The 27,917-nt window shown below is 39.1% G+C and overlaps 1 protein-coding gene across 1 annotated transcript in view; it reads left to right on the top strand.

Annotated features, from left to right (window-relative positions):
• Nucleotides 1–27,917, top strand: part of APBA1 (amyloid beta precursor protein binding family A member 1) — an 80,522-nt gene that overhangs the window by 13,308 nt on the left and 39,297 nt on the right. The window contains exon 2 of the mRNA XM_008635372.2: nt 23,996–25,200. Coding sequence (XP_008633594.1) covers nt 24,049–25,200 — 1,152 coding nt within the window. The 5' untranslated portion in view covers nt 23,996–24,048. The remainder of the gene's footprint in view (nt 1–23,995; nt 25,201–27,917) is intronic.

Genomic DNA, 27,917 nt, shown 5'->3' with positions numbered 1-27,917 from the left:
GATGAAGATGAGGAAGACCCTTTGCTCCCAGGGAAGGAGAAGGGCCTCTGTGTTTTGTTTCTGAACGGCTCAACCTTAAAATTATACCCCAAAAAACTTCCAAGAGTGGACCCCCCAAAGCAGTTGCGGGAAAAGCTGCAAGTCGGGGGGAAGGGACTCCCACATGATGCGAGCAGAGAACCAACCCGGCTGGCTGTCTCGTTGTGATAATGTTTTCATAGCACGAGCAAGAAGAGACTTCTCTTTCTAAATGGACTGAACAAGGTTATTATGGCAGTAGTAAACAGACTAAACATCTTAAGGGTTGTCTTTTTACCTTGTCAGTGGGAGAAGGTAGGAAGGTGGGGGGAGGAGGAGAGTTCTGAAGGTGGTATAATTTTTTTTCCTTCTTTTAGGTCTCTTAATAAACTTCTTTATATTTCTTTCAAGTTTGGTGCCTGCTTTGCATTTCTCCTAATTCTTATCTCACAGCAGATAAACAGTAATGAGTATTTTGGACCAAACCACTACAAGCACCAAGCTTTTCGGAGTTCAAGAAGCATTTGGACAATGCTCTCAGGTGCATAGTGTGATTCTTGGGGTGTCCTGTGAAGGGCCAGGAGTTGGACCCTATGATTCTAATGGGTGCCTTCTAATTCAGCATATTCTATGATTATATGGTTCTGTTTCTTGTCTGATCAGGATTTCATGAGGTGTTAGAATTAATTTTGGTTTAGTAGTAATAGAAGATGGTTTCGAAGGCAAAGAATAGCCAGACATAGGGATTTGAGTTTCTTTTGAGTTGTCTGAGCAATAGAATTGTTTTAATTTATGAAGTGGTAATCCCAAGTGTTCACAGTAAAAGTGTCTCCATCATAATACTCATATATATACAGTTTTATGACCAACTTTATAGTTCTTTACTCCATCCATTATTTTTCTCTTTTTACTGATTAGATTTCATATGTAGTCTGTAGCAGGTAAAATAGGAACCATGTAGAAAATACCAATGGCTTTGTCATATACCATTACTTGAGAAAATAGCAATGGCTTTGTCAGAATTGTAACAGGTGACTTCCAATATGTAATTTAGATGATGAGCTGAAATATTACAACATACCCAGCAGGTGTCTGTAAAGGGGGTCTGTTTGCAGTTCATGGTTTTAAGGGAGAGTTGTAAACACAATGTAATGGCTGCTTGTTTACTGGTGGTTTAAATACATTTATTTGTATTTTATATTGAATGCTAGATGTCTCCCACATTAGTTAATAATTGTAACACATCTGAGCACACTCTACACAGATAATGTAGGTGGAGTTAAAGGAGTCTGGCTTTCTTGCTTTTCAAGTAGATGTGAAATCCTAGAGAGCTCAGATCAGCTGGTCCTCTCTTTATCAGAAGCTGAAGCCTCTACACTTGCCTATGCATGTTAAGTATTTTCACCTGACATACATTCTGTGTGGTTGATAGTCTGAGAAGCTTTGACTTATGATGGAGTATGAATTGGATTAGAAGACGTTTACACTGTGAGCTCAGATTATGAATTCTTTCCTGCCAGTTTCCTTGTTTCCTTTGAATGCAAGTTTTGTGATGCAATTAAAAAGGAGAGTAGATGTTTGCAAATTAATAAAATCAAAGCCACAGCTCAAGCCTTCAGTAATCAGCTCTGCAGGCTGATGTTGCTGTTGCTCAGTTTTCTTGAGTGTTTGTCTCTAAGATGAGCTCTGCTCTCTCTTTCTGCTTACTGAGTAGTTCTGCATTAGGGATAATGTCCAACATAATTCCCAGAGGAAGTGAAGAAATTTGAAGGAGATTGGTTTGGTGCAAAATACTGTCCTACATCTTAGTAATTGAGAATAGCAATATAATTTGATTCATGTCACAAATAGCATGGTGTGCCTGAGAGAGCAAAAATGGAAATTGCTTATGCAGGGAGAGTAAACTGCCACATGTTGGGTACTAATATTTTACACAAATCCATTCTGCACTGGTTCTTACACTATGCCTCTCTGTAATATTACAGGGGGTCTCAGTATAAACAAATGGCTAATGTAACCAGTCTATCTCAGCATTTTTGTTTGTTGGATTTCCATACAGATTGTACCTTGGCACATCTGGCTGCCTGGTGTGGTATAATGTCTCTAGGGCTTTCAGATGGAACAGAATACTTAAATTTATGAAAGGTTTCAAATTGGAATTGTTTCTTTTAGAGTACAAAAGCAAACAATAATATGTTAAATAGCACAAAGTAAACAAGTGCTAAAAATAAGCAATCAGGAATTTTTCTTGTTCAAGTCTTGGGTTACACAGACTGATAGAGCCTTCAGTACTGAATATATGTAGCTATTTCCCTTTGACTAACGTGCAGAGAGTGTATTCTCTGCCCTTGTTGTCCATGAAGATGTGTTTACAGCATTTAAAACTGATACCTAGTTCTTCAACAGTAAATTTCAAGATGTGCTAGTCTAGACGGCATCAGAGGTACTTAAAATATACAGAAAACAAGCCAAAATAATGAAATCTATGCAGGTAGGTATTTCATTCCTCGTAAGTTGTATCTTTACCATGATGATCCTGCCCTTATGCGTCCTTATAGGTTTTCATGTTTCATTAATTCTTCTGCAAATTCTGTACTTCTCTTCATGCTTCATAACCTTTATCTGAAATTTCAGTTTTGATCCTTTGGGGTTTTGCACTCAATGCTGAATTTGTACATAAAATACAGAACAGAATGGTAAAACATTGCATTCAGAAAAACAGTCCTCAGTGCATTTCTGATGTGAGAGCCAAGGAGGAGAAAACAAGGAACTTTGGTAGCATTTTTCACAGTGCTGTATTTAAGCTGCTTCACACTGAAGGTATTTCAGACTAAACCCCTGGTATTAAAGTACCTTTTGAGTCTCTGTGAAAAGTATGTTGTGACAGTGTATTTAAAATTAGCTGAAAAAACCCCAGCTTGTTTTTGCCAGTATGTTTGTAGAGCTAGATGCTGTGCAATGTAAGGTTCATGGCTTATTGGACTCTTGGATCAAAGGAAGGACTACAAGAGCAGATCCCTCTGTGCATACGTGGAGGTCCGCTTGCATGGCTGATGTCACTGGGGAGTTTGTAGATCAAAGTATTTTGTCACTCAGCAGCATTTGAGAAGTGTGAAATGGATGGACTTTTCCATACGACATGCTTGTCTATGCACTGTGGTCATGCTACCTGCCAGCGTGACAGCAGCTTTTGATCCTTAATAGTTAAAATATAAGCTGCCTTTCATATCTCTGTGTGCATTCAGATCTGGGGCTGTCTACTGAAAAAGCAGGTGTGTGCATGACAGGCTGTTGTTTGTACCTTGGATAGTTATGTGCCATCTCTGGGGACAGTACACAAGTTTGCCTTATGAAATAGCACTCTGTGTTTCAGGAAGCCAAGTGGTATGCTGCCTGTTACAGTTCCACCAAAGGTCAATCCCTTGGGATTGCATGGCTAGCTGAGGAGCTGGGGCTGATTTCTGGGATTGCTGTTCAGAGGGAAAGATCTGATCCTTTTTTCCAGGAGCAAACTCTCCTGGAAGCTTGCCTCCCCAACTGTCTATGGAATAAGAAAATAAGTTGCTTACAGCAGATAACTGTAATCCCTGGTAAAATTCAACAAAGTTGAATTTAGCCATTATTTTGAGGCCAGTGTCTGTGAGATGGTAGGGGTTTTTTCAATCCTATGTCTCAAAAACTGCATAGTCTTTTTTAATGAGTTGCAAGATGGCACTGTTTATGCAAAACTTATGTTTGGAAGTTTTTCAGCCTTTCTTATTGGTATCCCACTCTGCTGAGATGAGTGGACTTAATAAAATGCCATTATTGAATTCTAAAAGAAGAAGGATTTCCCACTTTCAAGTAAATTTTTCAAGCATTTTTTTGAGGGAAAAAGAACTAGGATATTAAATATTTTGTAGCAGATGACAAAGCCTGTGGCCATTCCTGGAGTTCCTGTTGAATCCACTGCCAATTTTCCTTGCAAGGTAGTTCCAAGATTAGATAAGGAGCATGCATGGATTAAAGGTATCAGTCTGTGTTTTGGTTTGTGATCCTTCTCAAAAGAATCTGGATCTGCCCTGCAGTGAGCGGAGCAGCTGTGCTGTGAAACTGCTGGATTGATCTCTGCCGTTAGATGTGCTTCCTGTAATGTGTAGAAACATTCACAAGGAACATGACCTCTTTCTGATGCCCATTTGCTTCAGCAAGACTGCAGCAAATAGAACTGCCCAAGTAGTCCTAAATGTACAAACTGAGAATTTTTGTATTTTTGCTGAAAAAATTAGCATCAATTTCAAACAAAGACATGCACTGCTCAGTTTGCCACCAGCTGCTTAATACTTGGGGAACATTACGATCTTGCATCAGAAAGAGTAACTCAACTCACTCCGTTTGTGACATCTCTTCAGTCTCTTATAAGCATACCTTATTTCAAGTGCTACCCAGTTTGATTTAAAGACAATAAATTAATTCTAATCCTAGCTTCCTGCATTTCCCTTAGGGTGTGGAGAGAATTTGGTAATACATTTTGTAGTTAAATTCATAATCTGTATTTATAGGTACTTAAATCTCAGTCTGCTGCAGTATGCCTGATTTAACTTGAAATGAAAAATCCACATCACATTTAATTAACATGTTTGAGAGATGTGTTTAATTTAATTACTGCTGTCGTGTGCATTTATGTACTAAGTACACATATCTCATAAATTCTCCCAGATAATTACCTTCAGGAGATTTGGTTCAGGATGACATAGTTTCTGTATTTATAAACTCAGTGTTTTAAGAAGACTGACCTTGTTTTAAGTTTATTTTTGTCCCTGCCACAAAAATAAAATACATGAAGGAAATAGAGGGTAATTGTTCCCTATGCTTATAGAAACTGCATTTCAAAAAAAATTGTCTCTTCCTCTTCCCACTGTATTTCATGCTGCCTGTTCTGTGTTGTTTTAGAATTCCTTGCTGATTCAAATTGTCCTTTTCATTTTCAGAGTTCACTATAAATAAGCACTGATTAATTTTCACTGCAGTCTAGTAGCCTGGTAAGTTTTTGAGTCATGTTCTTTTGAGTAAAAAATCTCTCAAAGGAGAGATTTTTCTGTGACTTGCACACTGTCAGGAAGGAAGGAATTAGATAGAAATCAAGAATTTCTGACTGCTGTCTATGTTCTTGAAGCATCTCTTTCTGCCTCAGTACAAAAATAATCAAAACTCTACAAACTTGAAGCAGTGGCACAAACTTTATGATAGAAATCTCTTAAGCATTGCAGCTACCTATTTCTTTGTTAGTCTTACTGGAGAAAATTGGATTCTTACATTGCTCCCTATTTATTAGTATGTTTTTTACTTAATAATTTTTTAACCCATAGTAATATAAGTCAACCAGCTTTTGATTTAGCTTGGTAGGAGAACAGTGCACTGTTAGCATATCAGGTTTGTTTGGTTTAATACTACATTTTTAGAGGAAAAGAGATCATGCTGGATCAGGCAGTCTGAGGAAGGTGAGCCTGCTGCTGCTTTTTGACTCTCAGATTTTATCACAGTACCTCACTCATACATACTAGGAGAACATCAGAAAAAATTGCTATGTGAATACTTTTCTGTTACTGCCAAGATTTGATACTCTTGTCTGTAGAAGGGAGACTTGAGACTTAGCTGGAGCAAGCTATTAAGATGTTTATTGATGAAGACTCAAAGACTAAACAGGTAGAGTAGCCAAACAGTCTATGCAAAATAATCTATAACCTATGCAATCAAATAGGATACAGATGCAGATTCTGAGGAATCACATATGTGATTACTACTAAATTACAGTTTTCTAGGTACTGAGGTGTAAATCCATTTCTTGTCTCCACAGGTGCCCTCCTCCTCCCACTGCCCAAAAAAAAAAAGAAAATTGGAACAATGTTAAGAACAAAAACCTGATTGAGAGTCCAGCATGTCATCCGAAGGGGTTTCTTACACATCCTCCTTGTGGACTTGAATTCACATGTCTGCATGACTACCATCTACAGGCATGCACGCACTTAGCAATGGAAGACCTGCCCTCCTTTTCCTCCCCTTGATTTGGCATTTTATTCTTTATTTGCTACATTAGTCTCTTGTTTTTTTCTGAGTTTGGGCTGAGCTTTTCATTAACCTTGTACCTCCTTGTCTCTGCCAAAACTTTTCACAAGAAAACAGCCCCCTCATAATTGCCTTTTTGTCATTGGTCCCAGTTTTGCTACATCCATACTCAGATTTCATAATTCATGTTGTTCTATGGGCAACATAAACCTTATGCAGTATTATCAACAGGATTGCTTCAGTGTGGGTGGCTGGGCAGCCCGAAATTCATGCTTTATTGCCATCTTAGAGTGCTTGGATTTAGTTTACATTTTTCAATTCCTGCACAGAATTTTTCTCTTTTAGCTCTCTACCTAGATCCAATTCCTCGTGATGGGGTTCTTACCGTCTGTGCTGGAGTGTGTGCCAGAGCAGCAGGGTACCCTGTTTTTCACACTTTCTCTGTGGCCTGTCATGGATCCTTACTAGGGCCTCAGTGTGAGAGGCTGTGTACTCTACATTCACTTCTTACTCACTGTTTCCTTTACATATCATCCATTTCTTACACAAGTCTTTTTGTTCAATTTGCTAGGAAATAATGTGATATCTCGGTGAAAGATGTAGAGCTGGAACTCTTGGTTTTCTGGCTGTACGGATGCCTGTCAATTTTTTAATAAGCAAGAAAAGCTAGATTCTGTGAAATCTGCAAATCACCAGCATGCAAGTATAGGGCCAAAAGGTTTTCATAGATGTGGATCTAATTGGGTGATTACTGTGGTGGTTTGGGGTTTTTTTGTCCACCTGCTTGGATTGCAGAGACTTGAGACACATTTCTGTAATGATATATTTGCAGAGAGAATCACATGCCTGGGTCTGTCAGCCTGTTTCAAGCAAGGATTACTGACATGCTACTCTGAGGTGTACTAGAAACTATTTTTCACCAACAGAAGCTTTTGGGAAGTGCTTTGGTTGGTTGATTTTGTTATTTGATTTTCTTTTTTCTGAATTAATTCATAGTCACAAAATAATTTCCTTTTGTTTAAAGAAATGCAGAATCATTGAACTGTTTAGGAATGGATTTGAAGGAGAAGCTGATTTCCTCTTGCAAACTGGGTAACACTTATTTCGGAAAATTTAATACAGTGACTTAACCTTAGTGCACCAGATACCACATACTGGAATAAGAACAAATCTGTGGGTTTTAGTCAAGGAGATTGTTTCTCCAGTTGCATGAATATATCAATGATTTGCAAGTCGCACCAGTGATTCTTTATCTTGTTAATAAAAGGACACCAAGCATAACCTAACAACTTACATGGAAATAATTCTTAGTAAACTTGTTGGCCTTTTCAAACTCTAAACTGGTTTGTAAAAAAAAAAAAGATATTTTTACAACAGAAGTCAGATATAATACATTTTTTAGTTTAACGGAGAAATTGTTGAATAATTCATCAGATATGGACATCAGCTTAGGGTTTTTTATAGTGTGATGTTCTTACAAGAAAACCTGAACTAAAGGCGGAATTTTGGTCTTACGTGGAATTCTCTGCCTACCTCCAGAGGATGTCAAGAAACTTTTTACTCAGTAGTCAGTACATTAACGTCAATGTAAGTTGTTAGTTTTACCAGTGTTATCCTCTTGGGACAGAAATAATATCTGTAATATTATCAGTGATGCAGCCAGGTATTCTCAGTAATACAGTCTGTTTTTGAAAAATCCTATCAGTAAAAAGTAGTGTTACTTTATTATATTCTTTGTACTATATAAATGTATATTAAATAAAATTAATAATATATAAGGATTAATATTGTAATAACAATATAACAATTGCTATAATAAGGTAATTATTATATATTATTGGTAGTAAGTATTTAATTATCTGTAGTGCTGATGATGTCTATTTTTAGCACAGTGTAAAGCCTGCAGTTCAGCAGTTTCCTTATCTAATATGAAACATTGCAAATCTCATAGAAGGAAAGGATAAAGTAAGTGTGGGCTCAAAATTATTTGATTTTGAATTCTGAAAGTTAATTCTGACTTTGGACTTCTTTGTAATTCTATTAAGGTAGAATTGGACTTCTTTTTATAATTTTTTAAAGGTAACACCTTGTCTTCCAAGGCAGCTGAAGGTAACAAGTACCGTAGAGCAGCTCTAAAAGATTTTGGGAGTAGTAAAGGTCATGGTATTTGTGTTCTGCTGCATCAAAAAAATCCACTGAAACTTTTTTTTAAAAAAAGGCAAAGTGTCCTACATAGCTGTGATCACAAAACTTTCAAGAACCACGAGATTTTATGGTGGCTTGTCTATGCTATTTTTTAATATATTATTTATTGAAGGCACAATGGTTTTGCCTGTTTCATAGCCGTACATTGGGTAGAAAGGTGTCACTCGTAATGGGTGAGTGTCTTGTGACAGAAATTGTCTTTACAGCTGAAAGTCTACAAAAGTATAAGCAAAGGGTTCTCCATTTACATTTTATTTAAGAGAACACTTAGTGAAATAGCCAAGTGTGTATATAAGAATTTTGGGGATTTAAATCATGGATGTTGTTGTATAGTAAGCCAGGCAACATGATTTCAGAGGGTTTTTTGATTTACTGCTGCAGAGTGGTCTGTAAAATGGGCTTTCAGTGCTATGACAGTTGGAGGATTGAGAAGAAGACCAGCAACATGTCTGTCTGTCTTGATTTAAGAAAATTTAAAGAGGTGGACACTCTAAAATGAGTTATCTCCCTTAGTTTCAAACAATCCCTGTCTACCAAATAAGGAGAAATATGAGTAGATTGATGGGAGTCAAAAGATAACAGTTTATTAACAAGCAAAACTGCAACAGGCAAAAAAATAACAGTAAATAATCACAGGATACAGAATTGCTAAATCTCACAAACTCCCCCAGAGCAAAGAGAAACCCAAAATGGTGGCAATGCCCCTTCTAGATGGCACCTGCCACAGGGAGACAAAGGGAAAATGGTGCCAGCTCTCTCACCCAGTGTGACGCTGCCCAGGAGGCAAAGGGAGAAAAGATGGCTGCAAACTCTCCCAGGGTAAATCTTTCTATCTACTCATGTGAAGTCAGTTTTTCCCATATTTGCATTAAATTAAAGAGAGTTGAATATATGTCAATATTATTTTCATTATAATTCTTTTCTTTCAGTGAGCTTGTGGTGGATTGACCTTGACTGGCTGCCATCCCTCTACCTCTCTCTCACTCCCTCTCTTCGAAAGGATACTGGGGAGAAAATAAGATGGAAAGGCTTTATTGAAATAAAGAGGGAGATTTCCAGTTGCTGTCATGGTCAAAGTAGATTTGATTTGGGGAAAATTAATTTATTGCCAGTTAAAATAGAGTTGCATGGTGAGAAGCAAGGACAAAACGTAAAATGACTCTCCTTGCTCTCCCCCCTCACCTTTTTCCATGCTCAACTTTACTCCTTCATTTCTGACTCTTCCACCTCCTCTTTACTGGGGGAGGGCACTGCACACCACCCCAGCCCTGCACCCCAGATAGAGCAGCTGCAGCTCAGGAGGGAAAAGTGAGGTAGTTTCTTCTTAAATTATGACTCATATTTGGCAAGTGTTTGCACTGGGAAGCTTGGAGCCTAGAATCAGTTATGGCAGCATGCAGCTGAAGAGCTCTGGGTAGCCTTGGGTTTGCTTAGGGGATGCGGAGTGGGGGGTTTTGGGGTTTTGCAAAAGAGACCAGTATGACTGCGTGTGACTCTGGGCAGGGTCTTTTTGTGAGGTGACAGGAGAAATGCAGGCTTTGGGACCAAAACAGTAAAAAGAGTCATTTTTTGAGAAAAATTAAACAAGTCCCCCACCTTGGTAGGAAATCCAGGGAAGCTAATGTGCTTGCAGATGGTCCTTTGATACTGTCATCCGAGTGCTTAGGTCTGTGGTTGGCAAAGCCCCAGCACCAGCTGGTGCTGCAAGTCTTGGTCCAGACATGGACTTCTGCTGTTCGCACTGCCGGCTGAGCTCTCGCGGAAGGGACTCATCTTCCCCCATATATGTACATCCATAGGAGGAATTGCCCGGCATATGACCAAAGGAGTTATTTGTGGGGAGGGGGCGGGTGGGAACAGAAACAGTTTGTTTCCATATTTCTTTAAGTCTATTATTTTGAGGAGTTCAGATTCCTTCAGGCAAAAGAGATTGCAAAGAGTTAGAGCCACAGCTGCATTTTCTATTATGCAGAAATGAGTCTGAGGTGAGGAAAACCTGGACCGTGATGGTACAGAGGCCAGCCTCTCTGGGACATGGGAAATGTGTGGGGATGGAACTTGGCTGCACTTGCCATGGCTGGGAGCCAAGGGAGATGTCATTGCTGCTTGGCGTCACTCAGGTGCTGTTGTACTGCTGTTGTGGGGGACCAACAAACTCTCACTTGCTTATTTTCCTTTAATTTTTTTTGGTGGTTTAGTTCTTTGCAGTATGTATGGATTATTGATTTTGAGCTTGTTGACTCTTCTTTGTTGCACCTTGACTTGAACATCTCCATTTGCTGATTTTTCTTCATTTTATTTTTGGTGTTATATTCACGTTTCCTGGATGAGCCCTCTAAATATTTGTTTGCATGCTGTTACTCCTATAAGCTGTAAAATAAATCTGTATTTGGCTTCTCAGCTTGCTTTGTTAGCTGAACTATGATTGTTATTTTGATTCTGGAACCATGTAGAATTAAGTAACGTAGTACAAAGAATTATTCGGGTGGTTTTAGGGCTTCTTCTTGGGGTTTGGGTTTTTTTCTGTTTGTTTGGTTTGGTTTGGGTTGTGTTTTATTTGAACCTTCAGGGAGGAAAGGGATATTCTGTGTTTGGGTTTTGTTCAATAATGTATCGGTTTTTCTGTTGCTACAGTGATTTCTTTTTCTGTTAGGGTTTTGCTGTTAGGTTAGGTTTATCTATTTCGCAGCTATTCATGTGCATTTCTTAGCTCAAAACCTCTCTTCTGCCAACTGATGGTTGGTTGGAAGAAATCTGTTATGTGATCTCCCAGTCTACTCCACAGCAGGTACTGAAGTGCAGTCTGTGGGGGCCATCAGAAATTGCCTTCAAAAGTGTACTTCAGGTCTAAGCTAAAACATATATGTAAACCCACTCTGAGAAACTGTCTCTGATAATCTATTCACTCTTGCAAACTGCAGATTTTTTTTTTGCATGCTCCCCACTTTCCTGTTTCCTTTTTTTCAGACTTTTTTTCCCCTAGAATTGATGAGAGAAGTTCAGAGACTTTCAGAAAAGCCAAACCCCTGGTCATAGGCCTGAAAGAACCGTAATTGTTTTTCCAGGACTAATTTTTAATTTATCATGGTTTTAATCAATTTTTTGAAACATTCAGCTTATAGTGACTCACTTTCAGTTCCAGAGTTTGGATGATGTGTATTTGAGCTCAGGATCTGCACAAGTAACTGTCAGCAGTTTGAAAACTGGCCTGAACTTTCGAAAGTCATGAGACTTAGTTGTGTAAAATTCCTACTGTTGACCAAATGCATTTGTACATAAAAGTTGTTCTATTCAGGTGACTAATTTAACGTGTTTAGAAGTGTGTGGCAGAAGAGCATTTTGGACTCTTAGTTTTTAGTAACCCTTATGGCAGAGTTTCAGAAGACTGTAAGGAAGAGTATGTTGTATTAATATTTTAAAAAGTGATGTCTAATACTTGTAGCATGGTAGCTTGATGTAAGTGCCCTGTAGGATAATGGACTGGATTGTGGGCTGACAAACTTTGAAAATTGCAGGCCTTTCTAAATGGTGTATGCTGCAGTTCAAGCAAGCAAGAACTTAGGGGATCGTAATGGTTTGTGCTTTTAGGAGGCTGAATTTACTGATCATCATGGGGTTTACAACTTCTGTAGAGCTAAAAGTTTACTTGCCCACAGAAGTTCATGTAACTTAATACTGACAGCAGCTACCTGCCTGACTGATTTGAAGCGCAGTGTTGAATTCTGTAGTAAAGTGGTAATCTTAAAATAATCCTGTAGCAACCTACAAAGGTATGAGAAATATATAGTTCTTTTTTATTTTCATTGCTTTTAAGATCTACTTCCATGTTTAAAGTGATGTCTGTATAACTTAGGTCGAAGATACAAACTAATATAGCTTGGGTTATAGGATATCTATGTAACGTAATATCAATATAATCTAAACCGTGACTTTTTATCAATATAACCTGAAGAATATCAATTTAAGCTGAAGCATGGCCTTCTATACTTATATAGCCTGAATCATAGCTTTTACCTATGTAGCCTGAATCATAACTTCTATACCTATGTAACCTGATACTTATACAACCTGAATCATAACTTTTGATACCCATATGAGCTGATATTAATAACTTTTTTTTATACAATGTAATGGCTAGTACATAGTAACTAGTTGTTAAATGCGGAGTAGACAAAAAGAGAGGAGAAGAATAAAACCAAACTTACCAGATGTATAGTTTTAGAAGTAGGTAAGTGTAGTACTAATGAGAAATTGGCAAGTGCAAAGCCAATTAGCCACAAAATGAAGAATTTAGGCCAGTTAAGACCAGATGGACCAAAGAGCATCATAACTGCGCATGCCCCGAAGACAAAGTTGAAAAGTTCAAGTGCGAAGAAGACTTCAGAAGCCTTCATCAAAGACCCCCGAAGACCCCCGAACTGGGGAAGTGCAAGCGCAGTGCAAAGAATTATCTAATAACCTTGAGATTATGCTATGTAAATTAGTTCTGGTAAGTATGTGATGATGCTGTAATGACATAGCAACATTAAGGAAAATTTACTGTATAAATATACTACAGCACTAGACAAAGGCGGGTGAGTTAGGAGGAAAAATCCCCCTCACCACCAGCGCTGCAATAAACAAATACCCGCTCTATAGCCATCAGTCTATGGGGATTTATTTCCAGCCTATCCTTTGGGCATCAAAAATTACTTCAGTGTCTTCCTACCTTCATTTTAAAGCATGTTTCCATGAGAGAGATCTCATCCTCAGTACTTTTTGTCTTGAATTTAAGAAATTAAAAGTGAAAGGATGCTGTAATATAGCAAAGAAAAGGGAAATCAGCGTGCGCATTCTTACTGTGTCACTTATGTAAAGCTCAGGTATTTGAAGAGAGGTCAAACTGTTCCTTTGCCTGATGGATAACCAGGGCATGGATTTTAATTTGAGCTAAATACCTCCAAAGAGTAGAGCCTAGAATACCAGTTAAGCTTGGCTTTCAGACAAGAAAGACATTCTGTTATAGGAGGAATGATCCTTCCTTGAAAAGGAATTTAAAAAAACCCCAACAGAGAACTTTGAAATATACCATTCCCTGGAATTATAGGATCTCCCATACCTAGGTTTAATGGAACATTTAAGAGATACCTTATCTTCTCTTTTTAAAATAAAATAAAGCAAAATAATTAGGGCTTGTGTTTCCTGTAGAGAAAGGGTTATGGGTGCCTTTGAAATACATTGCCTTAATAACAACTTCCGAGGATAAGTGAAAAGAGCTATTGACAGTCAGACTGTCTGCAGTCAAAAAGGAGAAAAATACTAACCAATGAATAACTAAGTAAGTGCTTCAAGTGTTGAAACAATTCAGGATTGTTCTGTTCTTCCTTTAATTTTAGTCACATTAAATACAATTTACCTTAGAATCGCCCTTTTTAGCTGCCACTTTTTTCTACTGTAATTCCACCGGTTGGATGTCTTAATAATATAAAAGGATTTTATAATGTTAAGAATGCATAATAAAATATTTTAAATGGAATATACACTTCTACTAAAATCTAAGTATTGCTATGTAAAAAGAGAAGAAAAAATAATGTACTGAAATGTGAGCCGTCTGAATTCTTTTGGGTGTTGTTTCTCTTTGGAAGGTAGACAAAAGCACTGTGGGGCAGGATACAAATAATTTTTAAAACTAGGCAACTGCCACATTATGTGTTTTTAGAAAATTTTAAATTTATGTACTTTTTTCCTTATGGCTTTAAATGCTGTTACACTGTCATTTTACCTGTTGTCTGTATGGCTTGACTGGGACTGGTCTGTGTGGAGGTTCTAGCTATAAATACTGCGTAGAGATGTGAAAAGTGTGCTTGGGTGACTATCCTCAATTTTCTTTGTTTTCTTTCAAACTCCCTCCTGTGTAGCTGTATTCTGGTCTTTGTTTCCTTAGCAGGTAGAGACTGGCAAGCATATGGGAAGCTTTGTGGCTTTTACAGTATGCATCTGCTTTTGATTTGCATGATCTGGCAGTAGTGTGTGTGATCTAGTTAACTTGATTAGCATCAACAGATTTTTTTTTTTCCTTAACCTGATGGGACCCCAGTGACTGCAACCAGGCATCATTTCCATTTCCCTGCTCAGACTGTAATTTCTGAACAAGCTGCACATCTGAGTACCCTGAGCTGTGTACAGTGCAATTGCTAATACTCCTCAAGTTCTGTTGTGAGCTACAGATGCGGAGAAATGCCAGCCTTCATTAGCGTTTAATTATGTCTGGGGAGCAGATTTCATGTGCAGTCGCCTTGGAGCAGCTATTTCCAGTAACAGGCTTGTGCTGAAAAAGTAGGTCTCAGTCAAGATCTTCCTCAGTTCAGAGAAATGAGTGATGCTGAAGTCCTCCCTGTTTGAATGAGTAACCCTTCTCTCATCAGCTCTGGGGTGTAGCACAGGCTGTATCTTGCTTTGAAGCTCATGGAAGGCACAGAAATTGCTAGTGTTACGAGCTAGGAAAAAAATTTGTTTGGGAAGACGGGAGCAGGCAGACATGTCTGGTGAGGCCAGCCAAATTCAGGTAGGTGCTGGTCTAGCCACACAGGCTTCCTGCTAATGGAAATCTCGCTGTATCTTGCTTTGAAGCTCATGGAAGGCACAGAAATTGCTAGTGTTACGAGCTAGGAAAAAAATTTGTTTGGGAAGACGGGAGCAGGCAGACATGTCTGGTGAGGCCAGCCAAATTCAGGTAGGTGCTGGTCTAGCCACACAGGCTTCCTGCTAATGAAAATCTCAAGTGTGCATCTGCTCGTGGTGTGTCTGCTTTAGTGCTGACTAGTGGCCGCAGCATTTCAGAAAGGTTGTAGCAGTGGAAGATGTGCTTGAGAGTTTTTTACCTCATCACTCAGGACTATGCTTGGAAGTAAATGTATGACATTTTCCCATATGGTTTTGGAGATGGCTGTGGGGCTATCTGTGCAGTAGGGCACTGTAACACAGCTACCAATCTGTGCAAAAATACAAGTGGCAGATCAAATTTCCTTCCAGCCTTTGGAAACTTGTGAGCTGGACTGTGTAGCTTTGATTTTCTTTTTTTAATGTAGACTGAATCAGCAGCTTTTCCTTGAAATAGAAGTAGTAAAATGATCTGCAAGTGTTAGTAGAATTTGATGGTTAGAGATGAGATTGGGCTTATTATGTGGGCTAAAATGGTAACAGAAAATAGAGTAGAAGAGAAGGCTGTCCATGTAGGGAGGAGAGAAAAGTTAATCTCCTGTAACCTACACTATGCGTTCCTACTTCCTCTTCCTTTGCATCTGTTATTTTGTGCCATAGTTCTTGTTTCTTGTGAGGTTTTTTTTTCCCCTGCTATATACCTACAAGACTGAATCTGTTGAAGTAGCATTTAATTCCAGGAATATTGCGGTTTGAAACCACTAAGGTTTGGTTTCTTCTTTTTTTTTTCTTTTTTTTGTAACTTCAGTTGTGACTATAACCTTTAAATGAAATACCTTTGTTAGTGGGATTTCACTGTTCGTTCATGAGTTTTTGCTAGCCTGCAGCCCTTAAATATTCTTGCTTACCTGATTTCTGTGAATGGAAGCAGATACCTGATGTCTTGCTCTCACTCAGAAATAAGTAATAAGAGACAAACTAGCTAGTACTTAAAACCCCCTTCTCAATAATGCAGTCCAGATATGTATCAGGTCCTTGAAAAGAAGTCTATTATATGGTAGAAAGTATTAGCTCAGTTGTTTTGGCTGGCAAGAATTGAATGGAAAGGAACTTGCATGTTCACGACCAAATACTTGGGAATTTTAGTTACCTCATTTCTCTGTCTGGCTCATACTTCCCCACTCTGAATAATACCTCCACATTTTACATATTGTCTTTGACAATTACTTTCTCAGAGAAAGCCTTGAAAAAGTCATTGTCAAAAAACCACATAATAAAGTGTAAGTCTAATAAAAACAAAAATTGAAATAATAGTTGTCTATTTTGAGGTGTTTCCCTTTCCTGGTATAAAGATAGGGTGGAGGGCTGGGGTTGGGAAGGACTGTATAAACCAGTGTTTTTGGTAACTACGTGTTGCAGTTGCCAGGCAGTGGTACATTTTTAAATACATCAAAGGCAAGCTAGTTCTGGATCGTATCTATCCCAATTTTTCAGCTTAAGTCAGGTATAGCTCCTTTGAAACTCATGAAGTAAAATGAATTAAAGGACAATCAGATCTTCTGGTTCTATGCTGTCTGAACCACGATTGCTTTGCATGAGGGAATATCCTTAGCTTGAAATTCTCAGGTAATAATGAGTCTCTCAGAACACGTGTTTACTGATTGTGTGACAGAAGTTATTACGGTTTCAGCACTATTTCTGTACCATTTCCAGGAGTTAAAACAGTGTTCTGTGACTCACTTGTCTCAGCTGAAAGAAGCTGATGAGGCTGACACACTAAGTAGCTGGACTTCACTGTCTTTTGTTTAGCTTGGTATTCCTTAAAGCCGCATATTTGCTGAAAAGCAGCCTATCTCATTCTAGCAAACCCTTCATCTTTTCTTGAAGTGGTCTCAACACCATACAAACATTTCTGTATGCCTAACAAATCCACCAAACCTGTGGATTGATTGCATAAAAGAATTCAAAAAGCTAGAGTTTAACTCGCTTGAAAACTTTGCTTCCTGTAACAAAATTGGTATTTTGAGGAGGGAAAGTTGAGGGGTGTCTCAATGACTCGTCTGTCTCGCTTGTATCCAAGATAGTTGTTTCAAGACTGTGCAACGCTGGCCAAGATGCCTCTGATTAAGACTGTTACAGCTAGAAAGGTTGGATCAAGCCTTTATGTGTAGCCAGAGGAGGAAAATCCAAGGGGTTTTTGGACATATGTGTTCTTATTGTGTAAATGAGGCTTGAGGCCTTCTTATTCACTCTGAAGGTAGCCGTGCCCTGTAATTCACTGGATCATATAATTTAATTCTGTCTACGTTTATTCTGTATTGCACTATTAATGACTCTTAAAGGGATGGAAAGGGTATTGGACTTCCTGGGATGATCTTTTCTTTTTTCCTTTTGGTTGGTTATATCTAATCCCTCTGTTTAAATAGAGAGAAAAATATAGTCTTCATTGTTATAAAATGTCACTAGTGTAAGGATGACATAATTTGAATTCAGAATTCATCACTGGGGAGTCAGCATTTTCCACTGTATTCTCTGGGACACACAGAGGAGAAAAAAAGGTAAATTACAAACAACCATGAGCTTAGATTTAGTATAGATTCACTTCTCATAGTGGTACTCTAACAGAGATTGGTGCTAGTTTCACATTGCAATATTGATTTTAAATGCTGTGATACTCTGACATTACTTAGGTACAATTTTAATTTTTTGTTCTCCTTCGAAAATTGATGTTATTTGTATAACTAGAATACCAGAGTAACAATTCCAGCATTCAAAGTTTTAGGTTATCTGTCTGCTACTTAAAAATGCAATACCTGACACCCAGGAATAAACCCAGCAGTGACCTGTCAGAAAATGACGCCAGAGTGAAAGAGAACCCCGTATTTCCTTAGTTTAGCTGTTAATAGTACTTTTTCTTAGGAAGCTTAATCATTTTGGTGGTGACAATAGTCAGTTTTATTTCCTCAACCAATTATGATCTGGGATTTGTGATCTATTTTTTAAAGTGTTTTTAGTCTTGTGTGTCTAATTGTTGCACTTCACTGCAGAGGTTGCCTGTGGTTCCTTGTCAGGATTTTTCTCTAGTGCTTTTGGTTAATGTCTTCTGTTTGGCCCATAATATCTGGTAGCCTTCTTATGGCAGCAGATGGATGGCTTCCATCCATGTATTGCTTCTATTTCTTGTGCAGGCAGAACTTCAGTGTTAGGTGGTGAGAAGGATCTGTTCCTTTTCTAATCTGAGTGCTCCCCATCTCCTGGGCCCTGAAGTATTTATGAGATCTGGACTGTCTGCACTGAAGATTACTGAATGGTGCTTCTTGCTCAGGAGTGTATTTTAGCTTTGAATAAGATGTGAGTTGGAAGGGGAGAAAAGTTTAACATGTTTTGAGTGCTCTTAAAGCTGGTAGTTCTAGATGTGTCTACTATAAGCGAAAGTTGGGGGTTCTTGTGTGCAGAGCAATACTGTGCATGCAGCTTTTCTGCTTTACAGTTACTGTAAGTGTTCACAGTTGTTCAGCCTCATTATTATGAACCAATATGTGTATGTGTGTGCATATGTGTGCATATGTGGTGGGATGTTAATGTCACTTTCCAGGTGCTGCTTTTGCTGACTGGCAAGAAATAAAAGTTTCACAGCTTTTTTATTTAAAGCTGTTTTGGATGAGTTTACTTAGCACATGGCAGCAGAAGCAATGATGTTTCCCAGGCAGGTTGCAATTCAGAAAAGAGAGTTATCTAACACAGGAGGAGAACTCCCTCGAAGTGGGCATGGCATATGTTGTTAAATTCTCTCAAATTTCTTACCATAGGGGCACTTAAAAGAAAAAGAAAAATTAAGGTGGTTCTCAAAGACATACATTTGCTAAAAGACTACGTTGTTTTCTTGAGAGGTTGTGCTCATCTGTCTTGTTGAGATCTGTACAAGTGAAACATTGGTGTATTGCTGAAGTCAGGAAAAACAGAGGTGCTTTATGAAATTCCTCAGAGAGTGTGCCAAGAAGACTTGCACTTGAGGTGGGTTGCCTTTGAAAATTCAGTCAGAGGTCTCTGTATTCCTGGGGTGATTTGGAGTTATGTGGAAGTATGTTAGAAGAATGTCTGTTTTTCATAGAAAACGTAGGTAAATGTGGCTGAAGTATTTTAAGGAAGGCAAAACTATTTTGCTCACATACTCAACTGCAAAATAAGAGGAAACAGTTATGCTTCTTATAAATGAAATATTTAATTAAAATTAATATTTAATTTAAAATAATATATATGTGTGTAAATAACCCCTCATGACAATACAGGCTGGGACTGGTGGGGATAAGTAGCAGTTCTGGGACAAGGCTTGGGCAGCAGAATAAGGGTCAGCAGCACCTGGGGCAGTGTGAGATGGACGTGGTCCTGAGAGCCAGGGTAGGGCAGGAACCATCCCCTCTGCTCAAAGCCTACCAGAACCCACCTGGGTGCTGCCTCCCTTTTGAGTTCCCAATACAGGGGTGATACTGGTGGGAAATGATGGGAAGCCACAGAGACACAGGAGAGGCTGCGGGACCAGGGCTGCTTCAGCTGAGAAGTGGGTTGGCTTCCATGTCAACATACCAGGGGATGGGGAAGATGCAGCCAGGGTCCTCACAGTAGTGTGTGGTGAGAGGGAGGGTTGGAGGCAGCTGGGAGGTGCTCAAACAGGGGAAATTGAAACTGACTATAAGGAAGAAATATTTTCTTCACAAGGACAGTCCAGCACTGAAGTTGGGGCCCAGACAAGCTGTTGCCTTCACCGGTCGTGGAGATTATCAAACCCCAACTGGATAAGGCTCTGAGAAACCTGGTCTTAGCTCAAAGACCTAGGGGTTGGGCAGGGTTGGACTGGAGACCTCCTGTGGTCCCTTCCTCAGTTTTCCTCCTATGCTCTATGTGACAGAAAAACGTGTGTGTGTGTGTGTGTGTGTGTGTGTAGTCTTGGTTCCATGTGGCACACAGCTTTGTTCTGAGACAGTAACTGTAGTATACAGATGTATCAAGAGTGCGAGCTTTTATTCAAGTCAAGATTAAACTGTGGAAATACAATGCCTAAGACTCTTATAAAATAAACTCCTAGAGTAATATTTGGAAGAAGAATAATAATAATAGTATTATTAATAATGATAATCACTTTATGTCTGCCTGCTTATACAAGAAATCAAACAATTATTCATCTGGAATTGGGTAAGAAATAACAAACCAAGTTGGAATCTGAATACTCACGCTTTCACCTTTTCTTACTGCATGTCTTTTGCTGAGAGGAACTTGGCATGGGTGTTGTGGTCTTGCTCTGAAATGATAGGTTGCCCTTTGATGGTGTTTTAAAGTAGTAGAGAAAAATTCTTCAACTTTCAACTTTATGTTGTTTAAGAAATATGTGTATATATTAGTTTTTTTCTTCTTTACAGACAGGAAGGTAGTTTAACCTTCAGCAAAGAGTTAGTTGCAGTAGTAATCAACCTCTGATTTCTCTGTTGCAGAGACAGATTTATCCATCAAGTCATGTGTGCAAAGCTAAGAGCGCTTACAGAGCACTTTCCCATATTTGATTATCAGAGCACAGCTGCTGTTCTGAGTAATTAATATGAGACTGTAATATCATTCAGATGGGCGCTGTGTCTGTATTTCCAAGTTTGGATAACCTCTCTTGTTTATATTCTCTTCTGTCTATGGCGTTTTATGTAGGTTATTGTTTTTTGTTTGTTTGCAGGAAATAAAGTGCTTTTTGCAGATCTGGTGAGAAAGATCAGGCAGACCTTGTATTTGCTTTAGGAAAATCCTGCTAAAAATAAAAAGTGTGGGATTCAGTAGTCTTCCAGCTACCAGATATGAAAAGGGATTTAGTAACTTCTAACCCCCAATCTTAATAGGTGTTCTTTAATTCACTATCCTAAAGACTGATGGTTAAATCAGTAAAATAAATGTTCTTGACTCAGAAGATTACTTTCTGTTGAAGGTTACTGGGTCTGAGGTGACCTAAGAACATTCATTCCGCTCAGACTTCTAAGTTAACTTACTTTCAAAACACTAAAAATTTTAGATTTCAAAATAAATAATAATTTATTGTTTTCAAAATTTAAAAGTTGAATTTAATTAATAGGAGGAAAGGCAAACAGAAGAGCATTTTTCAGTAAAAAACTTCTAGTAAAGGTTAACATTTCCTTCTCATCCCTTCAAAAGATACAACCTTGAAAGTTTTGGAATATCAGTAGTTGAAGTCAACTTCAAGTTCAAAGAGAATTCTTTGAATGAGAAATATTTTACAAGCAGAACGTTGGAAACTTTAGCTTTGTCAAAGGAAAATGTTGGGTCTCTCAGGTGTTTTTTAGCCGTATTTTGTATGGTTTGTAATCTCTGTAATTTGTTTCTCACTGCTAAGACATGTCAGTGATGCTGTCTATCCATAAAATTCATTATGTTACAAGCATATATTAAGACTTCTAAGACAGGATAACATATTTTCAGCAATTATTGGAACTTAGGTTACGTGTGATAAAATTTCAGAAAGTTGATCATTATCCTGTGTTTATGTGTAACCTAATTTCTTTTGACAAGCACTACCCTTTTTCTGGGGGTGACCGATGACACTTAGCCACGAGTCAGGGGCTACTACAAACACAACAAATTTAAGGTAGATTTTTTTTAACCAGCCCTCTATTTTAGCCTAATTCTGTCTATGTGAAAAAGAGTGGAAATTTTATAATCTACTTCAATGAAAGTAGGCAATATTAAAGAACCTTCCCAGCCTGACCATTCATGAGACTCTGGCAGTCAGACTCCCACCGCTGGAGACTGTCACTGCTGGGACGGAAGCCCCCTCACGGCGGCCAGTCCAGTGACCTGATGGGTTCCCACCTGACTCCTACACATTCTCTCGGGGTCAGCCCAGGTTTCCTGGCCAGTTTGACCCCAGGTTTACCGCAGCAGAGGCTTGGATGTCTCTTTTGTAAAGTCATTTATTCACGGTGTGGTAACACAGAAGCAGCTCAAGCTCTGAGCCTCCAAGGAGGGAGCCTGAACAAAGGAACCCCTGGACTTTCATCCCCTCACAGTCCAAGTGCTCCAAAGTCTCACTTTCCTTCCTGAATCTGTGGCTCCAGCCATGTCTCAGTCCATCCTGTCCATCCACCTGGCCGGCACCAGCATCTTCACGTCCTCTATTATGCAAAGAGTTGGCACTTCCCGGCCTCTTGCCCGGGGCTGCTGCCACCCGGAGCTCAATCTGCAGCTCACACTGCGGGCTGCAAACCAAGTTACCTGCAGAGAATGTATGCGTCTGCTGTAATCCTCCTTGGGAAGGACTTTTCAAGGAGCTGTTGCACCTTGGCATGTTCACCCTTTTTGTGGGCTAAAAGTGGAAAGCTCTCCAATCTTGTTCTTGCTTACTTAACATATCATATGCCGTGCTGAGGGGAGAGTGTTTGGTGTATTAGTTCTGGTGCACATCAGCATGTACACCTGTACTCTGCCCATTCTTTCCTAATGGCTTGGAAGTCTTAGCTGAAAATGTCCTTATCTTGTTGCTGAAGCCTTACTAACACAGCTTCCTTAGCTGGAAAAAATAAACTGAGTTGTTTCGTGGTTATTTTGGAAAGGGATTAGTTTGTGTACAACATCCTTATAGGTCCAGCTAATACGATTTATTAGCTATTACTTTACAATTGTAATTTTTTTTAAGGACTCCTGTGTTTAAAAGGCTAGAACATTAGGTGTAACAAAATCAAGGAGTGTTCACTGAGCTGGACAGTGCACCTTCTGGATTTCCTGTGGCAATATAGTACAAGTGACTCACAGCTTGGCTTGCCAGCCTGTCAACTTTTCTAATAGAGAGCAACTGAAATTGCTGTTGCTTTCTCATCACAGGAAGTTATTCCCAGTGCTCTTCTGCACCGAGCTCATTTAGTCAGCAAAGTGCCACCTGAGCCTCCCTGCCTCAGTTTACAAGATTTGATCCAAGTTCTATTTCACATTCACATTAATTTTTTTAGTTGGTAATTGACACATGCTTTTATAGCTCCTTCAAGTTGGCAGTTTTCCAATAGGTACTTTTTTTTTAGTACTTACCAGTATGTCACATGCTAGAGCTGTATTTTATTTATGGGTATGTGGCTTGATTTAAGTACCTAAAAGGACATTACATGTCCTCTTCATGACACTGCATCTTAAAAACATAGGGCAAAGTTCCAAATAGCTGAAGCTGTTCTATAAAAATGAAACCTTATGAGCTAGATGGGCCTGTTTCTGTTCCCTGTAATTTTTTTTACTATTGGCAGACCTCTCTAGTGATTATGTAATCTCTTGAGATCTTCTTTACTCGAAGTCAGCAAGGCTGAGATGTGCTACTGGTCTCAATGTGGTGAGCGTTATGAGTATTAGTGATGTCTTCTCCATATTGTAGGAAAGAAGCTGTCTTTACTGATGATAGATAGCTACCAGAAGGATAACTGTACCTAGCTAACGTGCTTTTCTAGGGAGAAGAAACAGGTGGTTCAGATGTACTGCATCCTGAGAGTGCACTTTTTATTTCTCCTGATTCTTTGAAAGTGCGTAGGGTGACTAGCTCACCTGAAGAAGTGTTGAATGCATGGCTGTCATGTATCTGAGCAACTGCAGACTTCTGTGACACACTTCTGCTGTTTTACATTACTCCCTTTGCTCCGAGTTAGTGAGCTACAGCTCACTACAGAGTGCTGGAGCAAAGGTGAAATATTTCTGTTATATCTGCCATGGTTCAGCTCCTGGCAAAAATTAGCTTTTCTAATAGGCCAGCATCGTTGCAATGCCACTGCAGTCCATACAAGCATCTCCAAGGGCTTGTTTGGAAAGGATTCTTCCACAAAGAATTTGTCCATGGAAGTGAGAAGTGCAGTCCCCAAGGGTGTTGTTGCTGGTTGCTGCTGTTGGAGATTATTTGCATGGGAGATCATACTGTTGTGCTGTCTATAACCTGACTGCAGAGCTAAGTCAAGTGTTTGTCTGCTGGGAAGGAAGGGTGCATTTTGTTGCTTCTGTTTATTGACTCCACTTTTTTTTTATTGGGAGTGATGTCAGAGTTTGTTTTTTTTTTTTTATTTCTTTGCTGCTATGATAGACAAAATGTCAACAGAATAAGTGACCTACTCTCCAAAACTTGCCATGAACCATTTGGTTGGACCACCTGAGGGGGAGATCAGTGAAGAGCCAGCGAACGGAGCAGTGAATGAGTCAGTGGAGGCTGACCTGGAGCACTCCGAGGTGGAAGAGGAACAGAGGTATGCGGCTCGCTACCCAAGGCATACCAGCAGCAGCCACGTGGGTCTGTCTGGGCAGGAGGAGGAAGGCATGTTAGCTCGGTCAGCCAGCACTGAGAGTGGTTTCCACAATCACACAGATACTGCAGAAGGGGATGTGATAGCCACAGTGGAGGACAGTTACGACATCGAGAGAGTGCAGGAAAACGAGGATGAGAGTGCATATGCAGTGCAGTACAGGCCTGAGTCTGAGGAGTACACAGAGCATGCCGAGGCGGAGCATGGTGAGGCCATTCACAACCGAACATTGCCCAACCTCTTACATTTCCATTCCATCGAGCACGAGGAAGCCATGAATGCAGCCTACTCAGGCTATGTCTACACACATCGCCTCTTCCACCGAGGAGAGGATGAGCAGTATGCTGAGGCTTACGCTGACTATGGACTGCAGGAGCATGTGTATGAGGAAATAGGAGACACACCAGATCTCGATGGCAGGGAGGGCATCCAGCAGTATGAGCGGGAGAGGGAAGAAGCCGACAATTACCGCAAGGAGGCACTTGGTGCCCGCCTTCACCATTATGATGAACGGTCTGACGGAGAGTCTGACAGCCCTGAAAAGGAAGCAGAGTTTGCCCCTTACCCAAGAATGGACAGTTACGAGCAAGAGGAGGATATTGATCAGATTGTAGCAGAGGTGAAGCAGAGCATGAGCTCCCAGAGTTTAGACAAGGCAGCTGAAGACATGCCAGAGTCAGAGCAGAGTCTGGAGCACGGTCAGGCTCTTGTCAGTGGTGGGCATGAAAGTAATGGCCAGCTCACATCTGGTTCTCGAGTTACATCCAGCTCGGGAGAATCTGTACAGAGGTACAGCAAGGAAAAAAGAGATGCAATTTCTCTGGCCATCAAGGATATTAAAGAGGCTATTGAGGAAGTGAAGACAAGAACCATCCGTTCTCCCTACACCCCTGATGAACCTAAGGAGCCTATCTGGGTGATGCGGCAGGACATCAGTCCATCCAGGGATTCTGACGACCAGAGGCCACTAGATGGAGATGTGAGTACACAAAGTTTTCACCTCCCAGGTTATCTGTGTCTCATTCCTTTGTGACATGTATGGCAGTGAAGGAGGGTGCATTTCATTCCTGTTCTGTGTTTCATTCTTGAACGAGTGCTTTGTTTTAAATTTGTACTTCAGAGAGCATAAGAGAAGTAAACATGCATTATCATGTAGCCAAATTTTTCTTTATTAAACTCTGCTGACCCCAGGTATGCTGTACAAGCATTTGTCACATGATGCTCTTTACTTGTCTTTTCTGAAACAAATGCGGTTATATTTTTTACTGCCGTAATATTTTACCAAACATTTTCTTACTATCTTTGTGTGTTTTTGTTAACTCTATGTTTCATTTTCTGTCACATAACAATCCCAACAGTTCTGTCAGAAATCTGTTAATACTCTTTATGATGGTATCACAGATCAGATTCATATTCTAGGAAAGTTGCATGTCAAGTTGCCTTCTCTAGAAATATGTTATGAACCTCAGTGTATTATATTATCACTGTGAAGTGTATTTACAGCAACCTGAGTATTGAAGGCAGTTTTTCAGATTTACAGCGTCAGCATTTCTGAAACTCTGTACTTTTGGCATAAGGTTTAACTTGAATCAGGATTGTCTACCAGGTTGTGGTTCCAGCTGTCTGTAAGATAATATTGACTTTCAAGTTTTATGAGTTTTCTGCTTTATTTTATAAAATAAAGTTATAAACAACTATTAAATGGGTTAAATTTATGCCTGATATGAAAAGAGCTGGTAGGGTAAATTTACTGACCAAAAATAATCTATTACATGTTCCTATGTTTTTATTTCAAGGGCAAGTCCCTGCAAACATTTGCTCCCTCCTCTTTATTGCTGTGAAATGTTTTCTGTGACCTTTATTTGGGGTTTTTTTTTGGAAGAATAGCGAAAGTAGAACTTCTTGTGTGTTATTTGGTATTTTAAACTGAGCTGTTGTAAGGTTCTATGAATGCATCAGAACTATTCAAGATACCTCAGCTGCTGCAAAGGGAATTCAGATGGTGAAAAAAGTTCACATGCCATGTAGATCTGTGACAGGCTACTGATTTGTTTATCTGCCTTCAAAATTAGGAAAGCTAGTATTCTACAAATGGGAAGAGATTTTTGGAGCATGGTGTTTGAGATGCTGAAAAAACATGCAAGCTGATTGAGACATTTAGCTTCCAGATTTTATTTTTCCTGCAAACCTGTTGGAAACACAGTGATGAGTATGTTTAAGTTTTTTTCTTGATGCTTAATAGAAAACCTAATTGAATCTTTAAAAAAGGCCAAACAAACAACTATATTGCAGAAGTTACTTCTACAAATATTTTTAAAATTATGTCTGTAATGGAGTTGATTTGCAGTCACATGAAGGCTGAAGAAATCTTCCCAGATTATTTTATGGGGGAAACAGTTATTTTTAACTTAACTTCGAAAATTTGCAAAATTGAAATTATTTCTGTCCCCATTTTTAAATAGATCACATTACTCTTTTGCTACACATTTTGTTTACTGTATTGTCTGTTAATACTGTCATTGGTTGGAGGATCAAGGAACTTCCTGTTGCTTCCTGATTGATTATAACACTGAGTACCGTGATGGTCTTGGTGAGGTTGAGGGTCCTGAGAGCACCAAGTTCTTCCTGAAGGTGCTTCACCTGCTCTCCAAAATCCAGGTGCATCTTGCAGAATTGAACTTTTCTGAGATGTGCTGATATCACTCAGCCTGGTATGCTCATATAATGAACAAAACAAGTGTTTTTATTGGTCTCTGCATACATTAGATATTGAAGTACATAGAGCTTCCCATTTTGCACCAAAATTTAATTTCTCATTCAATATTTTTCTTACCGTGTCAGATAAGAACCTGTCTGAAATTTTCAGGGCTGGCTGAAATCAAAACAGTGATTTATAATGACAATTAGTATAGCTCAGTGAAGAGATAAACGGTGGTTGTAGATGTACAAACAGTCTGTGTTCTTGGAAGGAGGAAGTAAATTGCACAAATAATTTAGAAGATCTACAGCAGAGTGAGGAGAAGACTTATTGTAGAAGGGACTTGGGACTGAGTAGGAATTTTGGTTTTCGCCGAAGAAGAGGTATGTATTTGCTTTACTGGATTCTTTAATTTAGATGGCAAGTCAAAAACTGTCTGCTTTCTTTAATGAAGCATTCCTAGAATTTCTTAGCTGTAAATTGGGCAAAAATAGCTTTACTAAGTGACTGTAAGTGGTCAATGTAATAAAAATATGGTTGAAGCCCATTCATCTAATTGTAAATTGTTCTTCTGTCTCCCTCAAGAAAGAAGCAGGATCTCAGATGGGAGCTTTTAAGTCTAACCAGTATATGCCACAGATGTTTTTCAGTCTGATTTATAGCACTGACCTGGAAATAAGAGGTTTTTTACCTTCAGGCAGATACCGTTTTCTTACCCAGAAGTATCAAGTTGCTGCAGATAAGTAATGCAAATTGGGTGCTTTTTTTTTGCCTTCAGTCATTTTGCAGGTCTGTTTTGAAAATTATCCTCAAGTTGTTTTTTAGCAAAAAAATTTTCTTTTAGAAATAGAACTTACCTGAAAATATTTGCAGTAACATTGTGTTCTTAATCATGTAGTATTGAAACTCATAAGACTTCTTAAGATACAAACAACAGTCACTTTTTATGTAGCTGGAAGCTGCCCAGTGCAGACCAGTGAAGCCAGAAGAATAATTTG

This window comes from Corvus brachyrhynchos, unplaced genomic scaffold (genome assembly GCF_000691975.1).
Source record: "Corvus brachyrhynchos isolate BGI_N302 unplaced genomic scaffold, ASM69197v1 scaffold716, whole genome shotgun sequence".
NCBI classification, from domain to species: Eukaryota; Metazoa; Chordata; class Aves; order Passeriformes; family Corvidae; genus Corvus; species Corvus brachyrhynchos.
Note: the sequence above shows the minus strand (reverse complement) of the source record. Positions and strands in the feature narration are given on the sequence as shown.